The sequence below is a fragment of the Apis florea genome, unplaced genomic scaffold (assembly GCF_048593485.1).
Source record: "Apis florea isolate Af1SG1 unplaced genomic scaffold, ASM4859348v1 contig_24_pilon, whole genome shotgun sequence".
Taxonomy (NCBI): domain Eukaryota; kingdom Metazoa; phylum Arthropoda; class Insecta; order Hymenoptera; family Apidae; genus Apis; species Apis florea.
Window position 1 is genome coordinate 598737 of NW_028256597.1, and position 24327 is coordinate 623063.

At 26.2% G+C, this 24327-nt stretch overlaps 3 protein-coding genes and 1 long non-coding RNA gene across 8 annotated transcripts in view; 3 read left to right on the forward strand and 1 right to left on the reverse strand.

Annotated features, from left to right (window-relative positions):
- The first annotated feature begins 222 nt into the window (after positions 1-222).
- LOC100867757 (long-chain fatty acid transport protein 4) lies at positions 223-10963 on the forward strand. Its single transcript, XM_003690071.4, has 11 exons — positions 223-526; positions 1460-1702; positions 5334-5484; positions 5818-6055; positions 6364-6586; positions 7708-7906; positions 8262-8454; positions 8552-8698; positions 8792-8929; positions 9019-9176; positions 9259-10963. Exons 2-11 carry the CDS (start codon positions 1512-1514, stop codon positions 9565-9567), a joined length of 1947 nt encoding a protein of 648 aa, XP_003690119.2. The 5' UTR covers positions 223-526; positions 1460-1511; the 3' UTR covers positions 9568-10963.
- On the reverse strand, positions 10960-21763 carry LOC100867992 (uncharacterized). 3 transcript variants are annotated; one of them, XM_086907084.1, is made up of 9 exons: positions 21540-21763; positions 18850-18971; positions 18000-18390; positions 17840-17928; positions 17627-17755; positions 15210-15737; positions 13048-13575; positions 12732-12962; positions 10960-12543 (listed from the first exon to the last, which is right to left on the reverse strand). In XM_086907084.1, the coding sequence occupies exons 2-9, from the start codon at positions 18958-18960 to the stop codon at positions 12388-12390; spliced, it is 2163 nt and encodes a 720-aa protein (XP_086763210.1). In that variant the 5' UTR covers positions 18961-18971; positions 21540-21763; the 3' UTR covers positions 10960-12387. The 3 variants fall into 3 exon arrangements, with proteins under 3 accessions (XP_086763210.1, XP_086763211.1, XP_012343698.1); XM_086907085.1 differs by lacking the exon at positions 21540-21763 and adding an exon at positions 19459-19542; XM_012488244.2 differs by lacking the exon at positions 21540-21763 and having other exon boundaries at positions 15345-15737; positions 18850-19007.
- On the forward strand, positions 15349-16663 carry LOC147657814 (uncharacterized). The gene is made up of 2 exons (XR_015291755.1): positions 15349-15515; positions 16315-16663. It is a non-coding gene; the product is annotated as an uncharacterized LOC147657814 (long non-coding RNA).
- cnn (phosphodiesterase 4D interacting protein centrosomin) overlaps positions 19530-24327 on the forward strand; it is a 28139-nt gene continuing 23341 nt past the window's right edge. Inside the window, exon 1 of one of the 3 annotated variants that reach the window (XM_012488232.3) lies at positions 19530-19873. In XM_012488232.3, coding sequence (XP_012343686.1) covers positions 19824-19873 — 50 coding nt within the window. In that variant the 5' untranslated portion in view covers positions 19530-19823. Of the gene's footprint in view, positions 19874-20295; positions 20483-21851; positions 22947-24327 lie in introns of those variants that run through there. The other 2 variants (XM_086907082.1, XM_003690072.4) reach the window with 2 other exon arrangements.

The following is a 24327-nucleotide window of genomic DNA, read 5'->3' on the forward strand; positions in this document are numbered from 1 at the left end:
AGAAAATTAATAAATTAAATAAATTATAATTATCACAAATATTTTCATATTTGAAAAAATAATTCTAACAAATTTTATTACTCGATCATTTTAATTCTCTTTCATTATTTATTTTTAATCGAATTTTTAAAAATTCTTTCAATACAAATTTAAAACCAAAAATAAAAGTGAAACGGCGCTTGCTCCGATTCGCAGAGTAGCTGAGCATGCCTAAAATCTAATAGTTGTTCTTCGGAAACGTGGGATTGAAGAAACGTTGCTAAAGGTTCTTGTTAAAATAAAACTTCGATTTTTTGCTGCCTTGTGTGCATGCTATCGTATAGGAATTATTCGCAGTGGTGGCGCAATAGCGAAGTGTCGTCGGAACGCAGTGGCTGCCGTTCAGCCAGTCGCTTAGTGTTGTTGGTGAATTGAGAGTGGCATTTCTCGCTCCGCGAGGCACAGGATATTGATCTGTACACTGTCTCGTGCAGTTTTTAATCCAGGATCAACCGTGGTGCTTCTTGTGTCTCGTAAAACGAGCCAGGTATTGGTCCCCGTGTATTATGTACAATTGCATAATTGTAACAAAAAGATCATTATGAAAATTATCCGGCGTTTCATACAAAAAATATTAAGAGATTACATTGTGTCAAAATATCATAAAAATTATAATATAATGTGTTAATGATATTACATCTCTCGAAATATCAATTCCCTGATTTTCTATTAAATGCAATTTCACAAAAACAAAAAAGAATAATCGTATGATTTTCAAAACATGAATCATTTAACGGGATGTTTTACGCGATTGTGAATGTAATATTGATCGTAAAATGCATATATACATGTAGATATAAATGATCTTTGTTGTGGTACACACATGTCTCTATAACGATAGCGGAAGATTCAGTGGCACGTGCGATTCTGAAATGAATAGAGATAATTTTTTACAACATTGAAAGAAAGAATGATTGACTCGCAATAATTCTTATTTTAAAATGATGTTGTGGTAAAGGTATTGGTTATACGATATATAGCGCTCTCAAACAAAAACATCGTTTGCGATACGTTATTGTTGGCTCCAAAAACACTAACTATGATACGTTTGCGACTTAAGTTCGTAAAACATCAATCGTTAAATTGAAAAACTCGAACGTATAAATAATTGACATCGACATGTCTTCAAACCCTAAAATGCTAAGTATTGATCGTTGCACTTTATACGATTCAGAAATAAAGCTACTGATTTTACTATCTTACGTAATTTTGAAATATCTAAAAATTATCGTCCTACATAGATTGCTCTATATTGATTTATTTATACATACAGTGGAGAAAAATTGAAAATTAAATTAATAAATAAATATCAAATTTTTGTTATATATATATATATATTTTTTTTTTTCACTCTAAAAGTAACTCTCGATATCTTATTTTTTTCTATTAAAATGATTGTTATATATTTTTTTTTTTTCAGTTTCGGGGTACGAGTATCAAAACTCAGTAAACAGACTGAGTGACGCTAGATCATGGATGTTACACTTCTACTATTAGCCCTGGGTGTAATTGCTGCGATGTTTGGTGTGGTGGCAACGAGGTTCGGTTTTCCTGGATTCAACAAAATTGCCCAAATCACGCTTGCTTTGGCGTTGCTCCCCGTCATCTGCAGATTTCATCGGAAACTATATGTCATGATCAAGATTCTACCTCGTGATGTAAGGTAAGTTTCAAACTTATGATTATTAATGTTATATAAATAATGATAAGATTGATAATGATAATAATGATAAGCTTGAAATTTAAAAATTTTTCATCGATGTATTCAAATACTGCATTGTCAATTTTCTAAAATAATGACGAATAAAAGATCCGAAATTTTATTAATAAAAAATCAAAGGATAAAAAAGATATTTTAAAAAATTATTTAGTTATCGATGTTTTCTCGAAAATGACAAAATAATTATTTCTTTATATAGTTATTTATGTATATTGATCTTTTTTTAAAGTGCATAAGGTCTTTGTAAGTCTATCGACAATCTTTATTACTTTGCACATTCAGTTGCGCATTTTTCTTTGTTCTGTGTATTCATAACTCATTGTGATAAAACAAGCATCCGTTTAACCCGATTAATACCATTTTTACATCAATTTTTTTATTAATCTTATCTTATTTTTTTTATTTAACTTATAAGATAGAACGCGCATATGTGGACTTAAAATTATTTTATTTATGGTCTCGATGAGAAAATATATCAAATATATTTCTTGAATTGGGTTTGGTCACTGACCTACATAAGTTTTATCAAATAGTCGATTTAGGAGAAACAATATCTAGCTCATTAATACGCACGTATCTTATCTATTTATTATTATATTACGAAATAATTATGTCACATGGTAACATAATAGGAATAATAGCAATAGGGAGAATATGATGTTAATTATGATATTTTTATTCGATGCAAGAAGTTACTAAAATTAGTGTTTAGATGAACTTCTATCACATGCAAAGGTTAATATTGAATAAGAATATTTGAAAAACTATTAAAAGACTAAAAGATGATAAAAAGATATGGAAAAAATCAATTATCATCAGTCATCAATTAAATGTTCCTCCATTATTATATTTCATAACAAATAGTATTTTTCACCATATATAAAAAGAGTTTTTTATATTCACTGAATCGGGACATAATATGATAGAATTTGAATAATTCGAATCATTTATGGTCGAATCATTTATTTTCATTTTCTTTTTTTCACTATCAATATGATAATATATTTAAATACATATATTAATTACATATATTTTGATAAACAAATTTATATGAGCAAAACCTTTTGTTTATTTTCCAATAATTGTGCAAACAATGTTGAATATCGCATATTGTTCAGAATATTCTAATCTTTTTTTAATAAAATTTCTTCTAGTATTGAAATTTTAATCTGAGATTTTATCTGCCAAAGTCATAAGATAAATTTATTTGTTCTTTTCATTTTTCATTTTATTCTTGATATCTTTGATTGAATGATTGAAATCCATTCTATTACTTATTAATAAATATCCAATATTTCATGTTGTACTTATATATACTATATATATTGATTTATTATTTCTATTTTTTATCATTAAATCATAATCAAAAACATGATATAATTTAATTTTAAATAAATTAATTTCATTAATATTCTACGATTATCATACAATGATGTATCTTTCTTGATTTTTGAAATTTTGACTTAAAAAATAAATCAGAATAAATTCTATTCAATGCGTATTATCTGCATTGCCTTTTGAAATAATGATTTTTAAGTTTTAATTATTATTTATAGATAAAAATTAATACATTAATACAATAGATTAAAAAGTTCATTATTTATAGATAAAGTGATATCTTATATTACTATCTTTCTTGATATATTATATGAAAACAACTGACGTATTCTATATAAAAAAATATTAAATCCTAGATGTTTTTTAATCTTGTAGAAGAATTAAATAAACTGTCAAAAAATGATTAGTTGATATAAAATAAGTAAGGCTGATAAGTAAGGCTGGTAAGTAGAGAAAGGTAAGTATAAAAGATAAGTATAAAATAAGAGTAATAAATTTTAGAAAAATTGATATTTTTTTTTTAGGATTATATTATTCTAATAAAAAGTTGAAAAATTTTTGTCTCAAAAGAAAAATTTGTATTACTACTTGTTAAATTATATTTTCCTATTACAAAGTTGAAAATTCGATCAAAAATTTATGCTACTTGAAAATTGGACATTGTATCAGGAGAATATAAATTGATAGAAGATCAATCGAGAAATTTTTCCAATAATTTTGCTAATTCTTGGAAATGATGTCAAGTTCTTAAAATTTTCGACATTTTCGATTGACTGAAATTTTTGACCAATTTGTCGAGTTTTTATCAGGAGAACATAAAAAGTTTGACAGGAGGTCGTTCGAGAAATTTTTCCAAGAAATGATGTCAATGTCTTAGAATTATAGATTGAATGAAAAAAATTTTTATCCAATTTTTCGACTTTGTATCAGGCGAATATAATCCTAGAGTAGATAACACGCACAAATTTTTTAATATGTAAAAATTAAAGCTTTCAATCAAATTTTATATACATTTACTATTTCCATACTTAACTTTTATAGTTGCTATTTTTTTAATTTCTTTTTATAGTTTATTTTTTTTAAATCTAGATATTTACCTTTTAGAAATTTTAGATAAATTGTTTAACTTTTTTTTCATACTTTATTTATATTATTTAAATCTAAAGATATTTATCTTTTATATATTTACTTCTTATAATGAAAACTTAATCATTTTTTATAGTACTGAATGTCTTTTGACTTTTTTTTTTTTTTTAATTCTCGAAGATTTAGAAATATAAAAAGAATACGTAAATTATCATGTGGAATATCTCGTTTGTTGTTTTTAATATTAATCTTTTGCACTCCGGACCTTTTTAACTCGGGCGAACCAACAATTCCAGACGATTTCCCGCATGCGTTCGGCGAATTTCTTAGCTTAACTTAAAATGATTTCACACACAAGTTAACGTATAAAACTTTTATATTTTAATATTTTATCTATCTTTACATATAAAGAAAGATAATTTATTGAATATTAAATTGTTGAATATTAAAAATTCTATATTGTTGTGTGATATTTTAATAATAAAGTAATTACTAAAAAACATCCTCGGTTTGTCAGAACAAATATCACAATAAAATATCGTTACAAACCTTATAATCCCAATAACGTGCTCTCATTTATTATCTATTATTCTTATTTTTCATCTTCTTATACTACATCTCTATTTTTATCACTATTTTCCCTATTATCATTTCTTGGTAATTATAAAGTATTTATTAGATAAAATTTAAATTGATTTCGAAGAGGATACATTTTAATATAATAATTTTTTTCTTAGGTATATGTAAAAGATTTATTATTAATTTGTTTTTTAAATGGATATATATATTTTAATGCATTAATAAATGCAATTTGACTCATAAAAAAAAACTATGAAGCCACTTGTAGTAAAATATTATTACTTTACGAGATAATATATAATAAATTTAATCAATTATATATCGAGTTAATTATATGTCTGTTTATTAAAATTTAAATCGTATTATATTTGTATATTTAATTGTATTATAAATTTAAATTCTAATTTTAATTGATTTTAATTTTGTTTATTACATTTTGAAATATGAAATAGAAATGTTTGTTTTGAACACATATGTGAGATAAAATTAATGTTTTAAAGAAACTTTATCTGCAAAAGTTTTATCAGTAATTTTTAATTTTAAACGAAATCCTAATATTTATATTTTTCAGGTTTCTATATCGTGCTATTACAGCAGAAAAAGAGATAAAAAAACATGATCGAAATAATGTAACTGTTCCTGCTATATTTATGAAAAGAATGGAACGTAATCCTAAAAAACCTTGTTTTTTCTTCGAGGATCAAGTTTGGACTTTTTCTGATGTACGTATTAAATAAATTCTATTACAATTTAACATGGTTTAAAATAATTTAGTTAAAATTGATAGATTTATCAAGGAAGAAGGATCTATCAAATATATTAAGATATTATATTATCTTAAATTTAATATATAAAATATTAATATATATTTTTATAATCAAATAACATAATATGTGTATATTTTGCATCAATTTTTTCTTACATTTTTATTTATATTATTTATCTATTTTCTTTCGCCAATTTTATCTATGAATAAAGAAAGATAGTAAAAAAAAAAAAAATAATAATAATAATAATAATAATGATGATAATAAATATGTAATTGCAATTTATAGGTCAATAAATATAGCAATCAAATAGCAAATGTATTTCAAAAAGCGGGATACGTAAAAGGAGATGCAGTGGCTTTAATGATGTCAAATAGACCAGAGCATGTTGCAATATGGCTTGGTTTGGGAAAACTTGGTGTTATCACTGCACTGATTAATACAAATTTACGTCTTCAATCTTTAATTCATTGTCTCCGTATCGCTAAAGTGAAGAGTATTATTTACATGGAAGAATACTCGTCTGGTAAATCGATAATTTATGATTTATCCAATTATAATAAGAAAGGGGGAGAATTTAAAATATGTCAATGTTCATTTAATATATATCTGTCTTGATTAAGCTACAATTAAACAACATATTCTTGTACAAAGTATCTTTTCTAGAAAATAATCGTAAATAACAAGCATTTTTTAAATTGCAAAGAAATATTTGCATAATCTTCTTCTACTAACAACAATTAATTTTTATTCACGTTTTATGATTTCATGTTTTATAATAAATAAAATTAAACGACATATAATTTCATTAAAAAATTAAATTTTCTTCTCTAGCTCTTGATGAAATTAAGGATTCGATTCAAGGAATTGTTAAATACAAAATCTGTAACAAATCTAAATGCGAGGATGGCGAATACAATTTGAATGAACTTATATCGGAAGTTGGTACAAGTGAACCGATAGTAAAAGATCCACCAACTTATCGCGATAAGTTGGTGTATATCTACACAAGTGGTACCACCGGTTTACCAAAAGTTGCAATAATTCTCAATTCAAGGTAAGAGTACTTTTTTTTTTTCTTTCTTTTAGAAAAATAGGGACGGAAATAATAGTGCGCTTATATAATTGCTACAATAATTTAAATATAATCAAACTATTTGAAAGGTTTCCACGTGTTTTACCTTTTTTTTTTTTTTTTGCATTGAACTTTAATTCGAAACTGGTCAAGGCAGTTTGATAATATCATTGGACATCTATATCCAAGAATTTACTATAATCTTTGACACAAAACTTCATTTATTATGTAAAAGTATCGATCTTTCAAATCTGGGTCAGTCTTAAACAACAAATTAAAGTATCCCTCCTAGAAACTTGAAGTCAAATCAATAGTCTTTCGTTAACAATGTATTGAATAAATTTCGTAATTAGAATTAAATAATTATTGATTATACTATGTCGAAACTTAAATTTTTCGATTATTCATTCATTTTCTTTGCTTTCTTATTTATTTGCTATTATTCTTATTATAGAATAGTTATTAATAGAAAACAATGAACTCTATTCTATTAAAGCGAGCGAATCATTTTTATGGGAATGTTTTTAAACTTTCATTTATTCTTAGACACAGTTCCGTGCACAGAATAAATGATCTCTCTGCTGAACGTATAAATGATCTATAATCCTCTCAGCAAAGCCTTACGACTCGTCGAGAATAGGATTACATGTAAATGTAGTCGCTTTACCTAGAAACTGCTTCCTGTCTGCTTGTCTTATGACTGTTTTACTAATAAAATTTCATAATTCCTGTCTGTATTAATATACATCTTTGTTTATTATATAAATTTTCAATCAATTCTTCATATTTCGTATCGATCTTCGATATATCGAAGTTCATCGTAATGCTGTACGTATTATATCGTTATATTGAAAAACGATAAAGATTATTTAATTGTTCACGAATCATAAAATGTTTCTTTTAATAGAAAATATTACATAAACAAGAAAAGTGAACGATTTTTTTTTTCAACTTAAAATTAAAAGGGATTGTCATATATTATTATCATCATTCGATAACACGATTTATTTTATTATCATATCAGTAAAATATTTATAGAGAAAAACGAAAGAAATATGAACCATCAAAGTTTTTAATATGGGAAAATGATTTTCGCGTTGTAGATACTTGCTGACTATAATGCCTTTTAAATTATTGGGCATGAGACAAGATGATATCCTATACAATCCGAATCCATTGTATCATACAGCTGGTGGAATGATTGGGGCAGGTTTCGCGATTGTTAAAGGTGTACCGAACGTGTTAAGGACTAAATTTTCAGTGTCGGCTTATTGGACAGATTGCATCAAATATAACTGTACCGTAGGTGATTTACAAAAATTCTATAACGATCTCAGTAAAATTGATGCTTGATTTTTTTTTTTTTTTTTTTTTGCTCACAAAATCGATCAGATTTTCGAAAACGAAGGAACAGTTATCTGTTTGATAAGCGCAAAACTTTTTGTCATCAAAATTTTTTTCATTGAATACTATTTAAATTTTATAAAAATCAATAAATTTACTGATATCATTAATATTCTTAAGATATTAAAATTATTCTAATTGTTCTAATTAATTACACGATTTTAGTTAAAGTATTTTTTTTATACCATTGATATTTAATTATTTTAAGCATACTTAGCGTATTACACTGTGTAATGGTAATTTTATTTGTCAGGCAGCGCAATACATCGGTGAAATGTGTCGTTACTTGCTGAGTGCACCACCTAAACCGGAAGATACTGCACATCGTTTGAGACTTATGTTTGGGAATGGTATGAGGCCACAAATTTGGAACGAATTCGTCAAACGTTTTAACATTAAACGAGTTTCTGAATTTTATGGATCCAGTGAAGGAAATGCTAATATTTGTAAGAGTCGATATTTCAGTTATAGTAGAATAAAAAAAAAAAAAAAAAACTATAAAAGAAAAAAATATTTCTTAAATATTACTTATGCTTATTAAAGCTAACTTTGACGGTCGGATCGGCGCCGTTGGTTTTGTGCCATTAATTGTGCCACGAAGATTTCATCCTTTAGCAATTATCCGAGTAAATAATCAGACATATGAGCCTGTGAGAGATTCAAATGGCTTATGTATAAGAGCAGGAACAAGTGAGAACTTAACACTGATACTTTGTTTCAAGCATTGATTAAAAGAATTAAAAGATAAATATAAAAATAAATATTTTTTTCTTTGTAATATAGATGAGCCAGGAATGTTTATAGGATTGATAAAAGAAGGAGACGCGTTAAGAGAATTCAATGGATATTTAGATAAGGAAGAATCGAAAAAGAAAATAATACAAGATGTGTTTGCTAAAGGCGATAAGGCTTTTCTAACGGGTGAGCATGTGTATAATTTCTTCTATTAAATTAAAAATCACTAAATATTTTTATTAAACATTATTATCTATTCTCAATTCTTTTTTCAGGTGATATTTTAGTAGAGGATGAATTTGGTTATCTTTATTTCAAAGACAGAGTAGGTGACACATATAGATGGAAGGGAGAAAATGTTGCTACCGCAGAAGTGGAAGGAGTTATCAGTAGTATTGCAGGAAAAAGAGCCTCTACCGTTTACGGAGTTCAGGTTTTTTTTTTAAAGAAAATAATTATGTTTAAAGTTTCACTTAATTAAATTTAAAAAAAAAATAATTACAACGTCATTGAAGGTACCCGGGATGGAAGGAAGAGCAGGAATGGCAGCGATAGTTGATCCGGACAGCCTTTTGGATTTCAAAGCTCTCGCAGAAGGTTTAGAGAAAGCACTACCGGCATATGCAAGACCAATTTTCCTGCGAATTGTGAAAGAACTTGAAATGACTGGAACATTTAAATTGCAGAAAATGAATCTTCAAAAAGATGGTTTCGATCCGAACAAAGTTCAAGACAAAATGTATTTTCTAGCCGGTAATAAAGAATACGTTGAAATAACACCAGAACTTTATCAAGAAATTATTTCGGGAAGAAGAAAGTTTTAATCATTAGACACTTAATCGTTCGATATACTTGTAAAAGTTAGAGACAAGTATATATAACTTTTTTTTATATAACATGAACATAATTTCTGCACGCGCCTTGTAGATACAATGCATAGGATTTTATGTAATAATCAAATATATAAGATCATAGAATTATAGATGGATGTTTTTCCGAAACTCATAAAATTAAAGGGGGAAGACTTATTTTTACGAATTTAAAAACAAAAAAAAAGGAATAAAAAGAAGTTTGTTATGTTATATAACAAAAAAACATTTCTGTCATCAACAACGAGAGATGAATATGGTGACATGTTCCTGTTTATTTTATAAATACTGTACATTTTTAATCGAATGAAATGGTCCATAGTATAAGACAAATTGGCATTGTAGGTAAGAAAATAGCAACGAATAAAATCATTCTTAATGTAGTACTGATTTTTTATTAAAAATATTTTATTTTTGAGATACTCAGAAATTTCTCAGGTCTATCACACACAATTCTGTTTATGACTATTGAATCAAAAAGAAGTAAATTATTTATATATTAAATATATAACTTGTCATCGTAATATCGTACTTCGATTGTAATTTTCTTTATTATATTTTGTTTTATTCAATTTGCATTTGTCCTCTTTGAATTTATATATCTTTATACAAAAATATATAATAGAATTAAAAAAAAAAAATGTGAATATACATGTCGATTAAGCGTAATATATGTAAGCTCAATATTATAAGCATAATATTATATTAATTCCGATATCAAGGAATAATAGATGTATATAAGTTTGTTATAAAAATGTAACATTGAACCAAACAAAATTTCACTTCCACTTTAAACTATTTAAAATAATAATCAGAATTGTAACTAGAATTTTTCCATATTTAGAAATTGTTTAACGATGCACCGTTTGTATATTTAAGTAATCTTTATAGATTTGATACTTAAAATACCGTATAAATGTTTTCAAATCTAAAAAATATTTAAACAATATTTATTTTAAAATTTATATAAACAACTAAACTAAAATTAAAATATGTATTTTAGAAAATTTTATTAGCGATCTTCGATAATTAATTTGTTGCTTTTGAATAATTGTTTGAATAATGATTTCTCAAGAATGACTCTGTATATATATTTTTATATATTCAAAAAAATGCATAATTGTATTTAATATATCATAAATCTAGAAATTAATATTTTAAAATATATTCTCCTATTATCTTCACAAAATTTTTTATTTGAAAAAAATTGGTTAGAAACATTAGAATACATATAAGTTATAAAATTTTATAGAACTATTAATTTTATTATATATTGCATATTATCGACTTGTATATTATTAATCGATATAATATAAATCCAGGTTTTCTGTAAATAAATAATTACACTTTATACAACGTGCAACAATTTGATTTATTCCTTAATATCACATAATATTAAAGCATCATCATTAATGTTTAAAATAGTCTTTAGAGAGTAATCTTTCTTACTAATTTTAAGAATTACAGTCGAGTTGGAATATTTTGTTATCATATTTATTATAGCGTTCTTAAAAAAAATATAAATAAGATTCTTAAAATACTGAAGAATTAATTAAATTATAGAATACTTAAAACTCTTAAATTTTCATAAAAATTTTTTAATAATTAATCAAATAATTAATAAATAAAGCCTTTCACTTTGATGAAATAATTTGCACATAAATTTATCTATTTAAATAAGATACAATATTACATATATATCGATACTTTTCATTTATAATTATTTTAATTTTATTATTATTAAAATAACTTCATAAAATTCACAAAATTGATACCACAGATAAAAATAATAGTTAATAAACCAGTTGATATAGATAATAATTGAAAAATTAAATAAAATATCTTATTAAAAAATCATTTCACTTCATGTACTCTAATTATATCTATAGAAACGTCATCGTATTATTTACAAATATGAACATAGCGTAACAGCAATATCCATATCATAAGTAATAATTATGGCAATTATATAATAAGCTTCATTATTAACGAAGCTAAGACAGGTTTTTTTTTAATATTTATAACCGACCTGCAGCCATGTTAAGGATATTAAATTCCTTTAAACAATCCTAAGTTGCTCACATCATACAACGATGATGCAACCATTTCATATTTTTTGAAATTATATTAATTTATTTCAATTTATATCGATTAAATTTGAAATAGATATGATGATAAGATATATAATAATTTAAATGTTAAATTTTTTATATGCAAAATTATTACTTAAAATTCAAATATATTAAAGTCACAAATTTAATATCCAATTTAACAATGAAGTGTCTCGTATTATCATATATTCGTATACAGAAATGAGCATAAATATAATTTTTATATGTTAAATATTGCAGAATGATTGTGTATATTTTAGCATTTGTACACGAAAAAGATGTATGATGTAATACGTTGCACATATTTAAATTATTTTATAAAGAATTTTATTTTCATACATTGGCAAATGCCAAAATTTTCTATATTCAACTTATAAATTTATCTAAATAACATTTGATGCTACATACTTTGCTGGATGTCTTCGAAGCTAATTGTAATCAATATTTGTAGTCCAGCGAATAAATTATACATATATTATAAATGTTAAATATTTTACAAAATTTATGAAATTTCTAGCTTACAAACTTTTCTCACCTGTTTTTCTTAATCTTTTAAGTATAATCATTTGCGATTGATCATCGATGCAACCCAATTCTTCGATTTTAGCCATGAATTAGAGGCTACTTTTATAATACCTATAGAAAGGTACATTTGTTTCAGCTATCAGCTAGGTGGTATAGCTTTGGCAGTTTGTCCAAAACCTAAATTAGGCCGTGTGCCAAACCATGACATTTTCCATTCTAAAGTTTCTTGTAACAATCGCTCCTCTTCCGGTGAAAAATGTAAAAGAGTAGCAACTGCTCTCGTTAAATGAAGGGCCTTAAACAAATATATAAAAGTTAAACAAGAAAATAATTGAAAATAATTTTAATTTCATTACAACATTCTTAACTCTTATATAAAAATTATATTATATTTTGCATTTCTTGTATATATGTATTTGTAATTATTTAAAAAAGATTAGACAATTTGTCTTTATGGTTTGAATATTAGTATATCAAATTTACCTCATATTCCCTACTTGTTAGGAACTTTATGAGAACATGTTTAAGATATTTAAAGTTAACATCATCGTCTCGCGTGTTATTGTGCCTGGCAGTGACGGTTTTTGACGAACTGGGCTTGAGAATTGCCGCAGAAGGTTCAGCATCACTATCCAATGATGAAGACGGAACTCTCAACTCTCGTTGAAGGGTCTTTTTCATATCGGTTAATCGTTGCTGTAAGACTTTGATTGTCTAAAATAATTATTATTAAAATATTATTAACAAGTAATATTCTTTTGAAATATATTTTTGTCATTTAAGTTTCTTAAATTTTTACCTTAGTCTTCTCGTTTAATTGCTCTTCAAGATCCATCAAGCTAGTTTTGAGTAGTGTTTCATTCCTCTCCATTTTTTTTCTATTTTGTTCCACATCCTCCAATTCCAACATTCTCTGCTTAGTTTCTTCTAGCGTTGTCATCGCTTGTTCTATTTCCTTACTTTTACTTTGTAAATTATGTTCTAAAGTTTCTATCCTATTTTGTAACTCTGTATTTTCTACTTCCTGTCGCCTATTTTCTTGCTTCACAATTTCTATATCTTGAGAAACTTGAGCATTTCTTAATAATACAGTATCTTTTTCATTTTTTTCCTTTTCTAAACACACTTTTAATGTTGCTGATGCTGTTCGTTCAGATTCCAGATCTTCTCGTAAACGTGCTACTTCTAAATGTAGGGATGAATTATTCATTCGTTCCCCTTCTAGAGTCAAACGAATATGAGCTAATTCTGAATTAGTAGTTGAAAGTTTTGTTGTTGCTTCTTCCAAATCTTGCTTCAACTGGGTTATCTGCTTTGATGATGATTCCTGACAAAAAAAAAAAATAACAAAACAACGTGAGTGGTATCTAATATTACTATATCAAAAATAAAAACAATTGTAATTTAGCAATGACTAAATTTATTAAAATATAGTTCATTATTCATATCTTTGAAATTTATAGTACAATGAATTTATTGAAAAATAAAAAGAAAAAATGCAAAGCATATGTTTTACATTTTAACAAATATTGGAACTAAAGGTACAATTGGTAGATTAAATTCATAAATTTAGAATTATTTATTAAAATTATTTTTAAACAAAATAATGATTATTTGCGAAATAAATATGCGAATAAATTGCACTATCGAAAAAGAATGTAGAATTATTACAAAAAAATTTTGAATAAGTTATTTTGTTAATTTGTAATTTGAAATTAATGGCTTCTAATAATTCTATAATATATAAATAAACATAAAATTATTTATGAATACTTTCTATACAATATTTAAACGAAAACATTACAGATTGCACCATTAATTCCAAAATTCAAACCTGTAATAAATTTTTGAATAGATTAGATTAATTTTAAAAACATTTTGCTATAATTTTTGGCTTTTCAATAAGATTTAATTTTATTTAACATTCTATCTTTTATTTTATACATGATATATAATATGTTTCCTATTAATTGTATCCGTTTAAATACGCATTCCTAATAATTACAGCAACGTAAATATAATCAGACTGTGTCGTTGGTGTAGCAAAATATAACATGATTTATTAATCCTGTAAGAAAAATCGTGTACACATTTGTGTGTATAATAATATATAAAAAGCCACTTGAAAAAGAGGAGGATATAAAAATGGGTTGAAAACAAGCACAAAAACGAATGCAATAAACGATAATTTATTTGTTCTTTTCTTTATTTCATAAATAAAATATACAGAAATGCGATGGTACATAAAAATATTATTGTCGGTACTACCCTAATTTTCATATATAAATACACGCGGAGTGGAAATGTAGGATTTTAAAAAGTTGACTACAATTATTTTTGTTTATTGATACGTAATGCTGATCTTGATAAAATATAATGTACATAATAAGTTTTTTACATGCAATAAAAATAAAAAAAATATGAACAAAAGAGTGTGCTAGTAAATATGCGTAAAATAAATGTTCTGTGCGTTAAGCATCAAGCATCTTAGAAATAACATGCAATATAAAGGCGATATGTAGTTTCCAATTATACATTAAAACACGATTTTTCTACGCGTTCGTGAATACGCATTTAGAATTTTTACACTCATAGTGTAATGTCATGAACATTCAGTAGTTTATAAAATAATTAAAATACGAATATTTGAACAATTGTGATAAAATAGAAAATAAAAAATTCTTATGACCACAGTTAATTAATTCATAAATAAAAAGTATACTTAAAACTGCAATATTAACGTTCTCTTTGAAATATTGAAAAGAAAAAATATTTATAGCGAAAACTTCATGTCGTTAATGAAATTTGAATTAAAAACTTATTATTCGATACTGTGATCATTTGAAAGTATGCCATTTGACAAATAGGGAATGTTCGTTTCTTTTGCATTTAAAAATCTAACAGGACAATCTTCTTCAAAACAATCTAACCCATGCACGACTACATATCGCGGTAACTCACAATTTGTCGTTTAAATTCGTCCACCTCATCATCGACGCTGGCCCGGAGCTCTTTTAGTTCCGTGGCCATCTCGTCGATGTCCTCTGCCATGCGCAAAAGCTTGGCGTCTTTCGTCGCCATGACAACATTGTTCACCTCTATTTCAGCTTCTAGCTGCTTGATCCTTTGCTTCAGTTTTTCACTTTCTTCTTCGACTCGTCTTCTTTCCAAACCTTCCTCACCAGCCTGCCTGCTAAGTCTTCCAACTTGTGTCTCCAAGCTAGATATTTTTCCTGACCAACTAGTTTTTATATCGGATAAATGAAGGTGAGCTTCTTCTAACTTTCTTTCTAACAACGCTCTTTCTCTCATAAGATCAGCTATTCTTTCATCCACTGTTACTTGATCATTACTCTCTAAAGCAACTCTTTGTTCTAATACAAAAACTTTATCTTTCAAGTGACGTACTTCCTCTTCAGTTTGTGCCAGTTGACAGGATAGTTGAGCTCTTTCGCGCTGAGTAGAATGACGTAGTGTCTCCATTTCATCCTGAAAATGATGATATTATTATCACGAATGCCTCTCCAAGTTTATTATTATTACATATTGCTCTGCAAGCTTTGTTGCAAATCTTACCAAAGCATTGCTAATACAGAAAGATGAATAGAATACAAATAATCCAAACCTTATGAAGCCAAGAATAAGCGAATGATGAATTTGATGATTAATAATAATAATGCTGAAAGTGAACAAAATAAGAAAAAAAATTTACGAAGCAAAAATAAATTAGTGTTAAATAAATTTTTTGTTCAGAGATTTGAAATTTTTAATTATTTATTACAAATTTGAATATGATAAAAATTTAATTTTATAAGAGATATTTTATCGTTCGAAAATTTAAATTATTCCACGCTGTTACGAGAGTAACAACATTGGAGTATGAGTACTGCAGTAAAAACAGTTCAAACATTTTATATGAAATTTTATTATATAAGATGAAAAACTTTTTTTCCATCATTAAATCACTTCCAATAGTTAATACATGCATTTCTCCTATGTTATAAAACTTTGCACCAAGGAGAGAATTATACATAAAGAGCAACACTGATGTAAGTAAAATCTATAGAAGTTATTTATGTTGCAGAATAGCAGCAAAGCTTTGAAAACGTACCTCTAGCATCAGCGGTAGCAGCAGCGAATTAGCGGAAAATACCGCCTACTCTGATCTCCAATGCTCTCGTTTATCAAAGTTTTCCAATCTTCATGCGTATGTTGTTTTCACAAAACTTTCAGTATCACTTAGGTTTTGCTCATGTTCCATAACCAGTAAAAGAATATTGTTCTTTCACAATTTCTTTGTACTCAATAAAATGCCTGCTCTTTCCCAAACTAAGTTTTAATAAAATGGAAGCAAATAAAAATTTCCTACCAAATATTGGAAGCACATTTTAAGAGTACAAATAAAAGTTATGGAACATATGCTCATTTGTTTTATTTTAAAATATATCCCAAATATTCTAAATATTCATATAATTAATTCTTGACTAAATCACTTGTTCATCATAGTTTGATACTATGTGTCAATACAAAAAAAATGTGCAGAAAAAACGTAGCAAATGTGACAAAACAAAAAGCTATATATAAAATTAAAAAAAAAAAAAAAAAGAAAAAGAAAAAAATAATGATAGGCTTAAAAATATAACTAAATCTTAAACAGAAGCGTGCTTATACCTAAAAAATATGTTTATAATCACAATTTTCATAAAGATTTCATAATTAATATTACAACAAAACAAATAATCTTTCCTATATTCATGATAAAATAATATTTAATATTTATTTTTAAATCAAGTTGTTATTAAATTATTTACATATACATAAAAAATTAATTCATTTGCAATAAGAAATAATATTTATTAAGAACAATATTATACAACAAGAATAAATTAAAATAATAATTTTATAGACCAATTATCAGTCAAATAATTTTTTTTCTATTATTAAATTGTACAAAAAATATGATTGTTATTTTATAAACCATAATATTCACATATTAGAAATATAATAATTTATAATTTCTAAAAAGATAATTATTAATCCTTAAAAAATGAATTGTCAAACTCTGCAAAGTTGAGATATATACATTTTATAAATACATAAAAAATAAATATAAAATACTAAATACATAATATTAATTGCATATAATTATATGTATATAATTCAATATTATAGATAAAATATATTTAAAAATAAAAAATATATTTAAATTAAATTTAAAATATGCTCCATATATATTTACTCATTTAAATAATATCAATCAAATAACTTATATTAACATAATTATATCGAATAATTATGTTAACATAATTGTGAAGTTTATAGTATATTTTATATGATAATCAGATTCAAATGAAGCAATTATCAAATATTTTACTCACCTGTACATTATTTAATTCATCTTCATATCTTCTAAGACGAGAAACTTCACTTTTTAAACTGTCAATTTCTGCAATGGCTGCTTTTAAATGATGTGTTTTTTCCTCTACTTCTTGTTCTTTTGCCAATAACTGAATTGAAGAAGAAACAAAGTAAAATAAATAAATTATATATAAAACATAAATAATACTTTTGAAACATATAAAAAAACATACTAAGTGTTTTATTTTTGCCATTTCTTGAGTTTGAAAACCTTCTAGTTGTTCTGCATCTTCTTGAAAAGTATATAATTTTTTCTTATATTCTGAAATATAATATCATTAATGAAAATCTAAATTATTTAATTTAATATCATATTATAATTACAAAATATACCTTCTGCATCTTTAAGAGCTAATTCCAACGAATGTTTTGTACTCTGAATATCTCTTAATTCTTCTTCTAATTTATTCTTATCTTTCTCCTGTTTTTCAACTACTTTTTTCCATTCTTTTTCTTTTTCAAAAAGTCTTACTTTCCATTCCTCTTCTTTTTTTTCCATTCGTTTCATCAATTCTGTCTCTTTTTTTGCCAATCTTTTTCGCCATTCATCTTCTCTGTTTTCAAGTCTTTTAATATCTTTAGCAGAAAGTTGCATATTATCATTTAATTTAAAATCAAAGCTATCTTTTTTTAATGAGACAGGTGGAGAAGGTGAGGCTGTATTTTCTTCACGTGAACCATCTAATGAAATTTGAGATCCACTAATACTACTTGTGGATCCCGTCTATAAAAAAAATATTATTGTTTTAAAAAGTTAATTGGCAAAGCAATGTTTTATATTGTTATATATATTTAAGAAATTATAAATATATATTTAAGAATTTTTTATAATTTCAATTTATTTAAATTCAAATTAAAACAAATTTAATAAATGATTGAATTAGTTAGTTAAATTAGTAATATTTTAATCAATTTATATAAGTTTTGTAATTATGCAAAATCAAGCAATATACATATGTATATTATTGAATATTAATGAATCATCTGGTAAATATATATATGTAGAATTAATAAGAAACATCTAGCATAAAATATGTAGATGGATATTATCAATATTTTCTTAAAAATTAATGATTCGATGTAACTATGAATACTTATAAACTGTTTATAAATAAATATTATCCATTTATAATTGCAATATCGTACCTACATAAATAATAATTACACATAGAAATATGTTTACCTGAGACATATGCCTCGAGTTAATAGCACGCACATTGCCGGCATTTCTAACGACAGTTGACACGTCACTCCCTATTTCTTCTCGTATTTTATTTTTTAGCGTTGCAAACATGATGTGATAACCTTCAAAAAGACGAGCAAAAAATGACAATTACCACCTGTCAATGACAATATTGTGCTAATTCTGTGCTCGTCTATCGGAGAAATATTAAAGAAAAGGGAGTAAAAATGTATTGTATCGAAAATTCATTCTTTACTGATGCGTTTTTAATACGATTAGATTTAATTTAGTCATGTTTAAATATTTGGTATACACACGATGACAAAAATTTTGTACATATTTAAATATCGTATTAAGGTCAGACGTCTGCCATACTCCTCACTACCGTTCAGTCACTTAAATAATCACTGGTTTTGAAGTTTGATATATATATATACCATATATATAAGTAATGTTTTTAGGAAAGTTCCCTATTTTTAGAAAATTAACACAATGTATATAGCGCGAAATGCAAATGATTAAATTGCAATACACCACGAGAAATCGAGATTGATAACAATTCATAATATATTATTTTACGATATTAAAAAAATTATTTTACACGTATACCATTTAATTAGAAAAGAATAAAAACTATACACTATATTAATACAATACTTTTTATCTCCTTATACGCAAAAATAATTATATAATATCGTCACTGTTTTATTAAATGGCGTTTTATCATGACTCACTCTTATTATACTTTCTAACCAATAAAATGATCAATATACTAGGAATATTTTATTTTTATGTTAAACATGTATATATAATGTTGGTAGAACTGATATAGGAAATAATATGCAGTGTGCATTTAGCGCGTGCAGTGGAAGCATTTAGAATTAATGTTTTCAAATTTGACGGTTTAAAAGTGCATGTGAGTTCCCATTTTTCATACGTATTTTGGTAATGTTTGTTGTGAAATTAAATAAAAAATGGGAGACTTCATGGACGAAACGGCTGCTACAACAAATTATTTTGATATGTAAGTAAATTTATATATTATGTATTTGTTTAATATTATTTCTTAAAGTAGGAGATCCTTGTTTTCATGTGTGTTTACTATATATTCTGTGTATACTATATATACTATATAATATATATATTCTTTAAATATAACAATTTCAAAAGAAAATTATGTGAAATTATCTGAAATAATAATTTATATCTCTTTTTATATTTATATATTTTTTATAATATATATTATATCACATTATATACACATATTATATCACACATTATATCATTATATATTTATATATATTTGATATAGTTAATATAATAGAAAAATTTATTATAACATTTTACAATTTAAAATTCTTTTAAAGAAAAAATTAAAAAAATATTTATTATTTCTTTCAATAATTTTAATACGATATAAATATAGTAGGAAACAATTTTATCGACAGTTTTCATGAAGTATCACGTCAATGAACAAATTCCTTTATAATCATAATAAATTATTTTTGATCGTCATTCTGATTCGTAAAATTATATTTTTTTCTGAAAAATTTGTATTGTTTTCGATAATATGCTAATTTATTCAAGAAATCATATGCAGCTGAATAACGTTTTAAGACCAAATTTTTTTAAGGTTAGAAATGATTGTAATAATATTATATAGTTTAATTGTTGTTATATTATTTTCTTAATCTTCTTAATTATATAGGCTATTAAAAAATGACTTTAATTTTATAAAGAAATAATCATATATTAGTATTGTAACATATGATAAATATAGTAATTAGTAATTACAGTACTTAATCATAATTCATTAGATTTATTGTAAATAATTATTATGAATTCATAGAATGATAAAGTTACGTTTATTTTTTTCTTTTTTATATATATCTGTTAAAAATGTGATTTTATAAAATTATATTTTGCATGACTCATGCTATATATTATATTATATATTGTTGTTGTAAAATAGAGATAGAAATATTTAAGTTGTATTAAAATAATTCATATAACTTTTTATTATATATATATAATATTTATTCTCAATTTATTTAAACAATGATTATCATTGAATAGGGTTAAAGATCACTTTTTGCTTTAATGGTTCTCAAATATAAGTTGAATTATTAAAATTGAGGAATATAATTTATGACGTATATTATAAAAAATTACAAAAACTTTGAATTGTTAAATATGATTATCAATTTATTAATATATTTATAATAATTTTTATTAATTTGAATATCAACATTGATTTGTCGAAAAGTTTGAAATAGTTTATTATTTGTCATTTTGTTTCAAATAAAATATATCTGATTCAGAAAAAAAAGTACATTTTAACAAATCGTTCTTAAGTAAAATCGGATCTTATCAGAAAAGAAAAATCACAAGTGATAATGAACAATATTTAGTGTACAATTTATAGTTACTTTATGCATTGAGAATTTATGAAATTTTTTTTAATTCTGAAATTAATTTGAAAGTTTGATTCGTTTTTTTAAAGTAAATTAAAATGTGCGTCATAATTTTTTGTCATTATGTATATTCGTGACATATTATTAATTAATAAAAACGTGATACTTAAATAATATCATAAGTTTCATTATATTATTAATTTTTTTTTATTTTTTGGTTTTTCTTGCTATCCATGAAAAGTGAATCACAATCATTGTCTATTACATATTTCTTACCATGGCTTTATCTCTTGTTCGATCCTCAATTGAGAGACACTGCGTTTGACCGATGTACGCCGTGCTTTCGCGTCTTTACAACCCTGCTTTTCTATCTGTTTTTGTCGTTCGGTCCTCCCTCCGTTCTCCGTCTGCTCTTTATCTCCACTCCACCATCTCCCTCCACCGCCCCCGTTCGTCCATTCGGTTGGGGTCCATGCGTCGTCGGCCTGCGTTGCTCTTCGACCAGCCATACGAATCTTCCGACCTTAAACCCTCCGCTCGTGCCGCCCCTTGATCAGAACGTGAGCCGTGTCGCCGCCTGCCTGCTTTCAGTTGCGTTCATTCTATCGTTAGAGTAGGATCGTTGTCGTGGTGTCACGTGCAATAACCATCGGTATCTTCTTCGTTTCATTCGTCGAAAGTACACGCGCTATCGTTATCGATATGATGGCAACGTCTGAGCGGATGAATGGTTGAAAGTTTTATTATAAAGATCATCATACGATCGGGAAAATTAATTCTTTTCAGTCAAAAAATTCGTCTAACCGATTGGGAGTGTTTTGTTCACGATGGAGGACAATAGACGACCGGCAAGAAAATTATTGTTACTCTTTTCCAAGAGGACTGTGCTAAAGTACAAACTGCTGATTCAGTGACAAGGTGTTGCGTTTTACAAGAGGATTGCACTTTATCTTTTTTTTTTTTTTTTCTATCGATTCTTTTTCTTCGATCAACTTCGTATTGAACATTAATTTTGAACCTTATGAAAAAAGTGTTTCGTGAAGAGGAAGAATATGCATCAGGACACAGTGGTGTGAATCATCTGGCGTGTCGCGTTGAGCGAGAGTTATCTCTGCATTGATCGGTCCAGCAACATATAGGTCGATCGTGGTAACACAGTTTCAACTGTGTAAAATTTATAGAAACTTTTTGTTCATCGGGTCACGTTATACTCGAACTGTGAACGAAAAAGAAAGAAAGACTAGCTTTCGATTTATTCGAGTTTCTCAGAAGACTGACCAGGAAGGACTTTCATCGGTGTCGATCACATTTACACCGATATGCTCACTTGATTAGCCTCGAGTACATTGACATTCTGTGCCAAATAAACGTGCCAAAGCGTTTCATTGAAAGTACAAGTTATTAGTATTATCGTGAGACTATTTTTACGATTGTTATTATTGCTGTTATAGTTTTATTCGTAAGTTCGTTTTATATGCGTGTCGTTTTACATACGTGATTTTGTCTCTCTTCGCACGGGGACCGTTTTATTCGTACAGGAAGTTATATTTTTCGTATACCGATGAGGAACAATTACCGCAATATGTTTTTTGCCGGCTACGGATATTCCAATCAACATCAAAACAGCCCACCCTCGCCGACCAGATCCAGCGTCTGGGGTAGCATTTACAGCCCGTTTCGGAAGTAAGTATATTACATATGTGTCTGTTATGGGTGGGAATCGAGAGGAATTATATTCGTTCGTTCTTTTTCTACTTTTGATTTTTTAAAATTATTTTTATATTCGCATTTGATCTTTAGCGAAGATAAAATCAAATCTAAGTATTGTTAAAGCGTTCTACCTATGATTCAATATATGTATATGTCAATTGTGAGGATTAATATCCCGATATTGCATTTTAATACGTATTAACAGATCGAGTGTTACGAGAATGCAAGTCGTATTTCACGTATCGTAATCTACTACATAAATATGATTCAACATGGAGAGATGATGGATTCAGGAGGAAGAATATTTAAGAATTTCGTATGAAACGTCGTTTATCGTCTCATTTTAATTGAAATGATTCATATATGAAATCGAGAAAAGCTTTAAATAAATATTTAAAGCTGGCGCGATTAACTTTATTCGAAGAATATTATATCAATTTTTTAGATAATGGACCTCCAGTTTGTATTTCATTTTATAATTAATAAATATAAGTAGAGATACACAGCAAAGTGCTACAAAGAATGATATTTAAAAATAAGTATAGTGGAAATTTATCAAAAGAAATTAAAGCAACACTACAAAAGATGTCTCCCCTAGTTCCTTAAATTTAGATTGTTTGTCATGAATATTTTAGGTTTACACCTTGCTCTGTTAGTTTTTCGATGCATGCAGGGAGAGTTCGTTTGAGTTTGACAGCTTCGAATAACAGCATCAAATGTTTCATTGTAGAACAGGAATATCAAAGAGGCCGCCAAATGTATTTTCTCTCACCCTATGTATCGTTTCTGCGAAAATTCTTCTTCCTCTGGCAGAAATTCTTTATTTTTACCCATTTTGATTAATAATTTAATAGAAATTTTTCTATTTTTATAACACGTGACCGATAAATTAATACACATCATAGAATATTTATTCCACTTTGTTTACCTCGACTGATTAGGGAAAATAATGCAAGGGGTTGATATCATTTTCTCAGACACAAGTACCAGAGGAATAGTTATCTTGTTCGTAAAATGAATCATAAATAAACCGTAATGATTAATAGCTTACTTAGCTTAAGTTATTTATACAACGTAATCCTCCGTTTTATCGGAATCCTCTGTTTTCTTATTATTACCACCTATTTATGCGATCACATTTATACCTTTTTTAAACGTGCTCCTTATCTTATGCACATACATTAAAATGTTGGGTTTAGCCGCATGAAAATTCACCGTCTGTTTATTTTAATTTTGCTGTTGTTTATTTTCCTATTTACAACTACTACGTTGTAACATTTTATCCAAATTAATGAGATCACGGTCAATTGTGCTTATTCCAGTTGAATATTATGATTACGCGAAAGGGTCAACG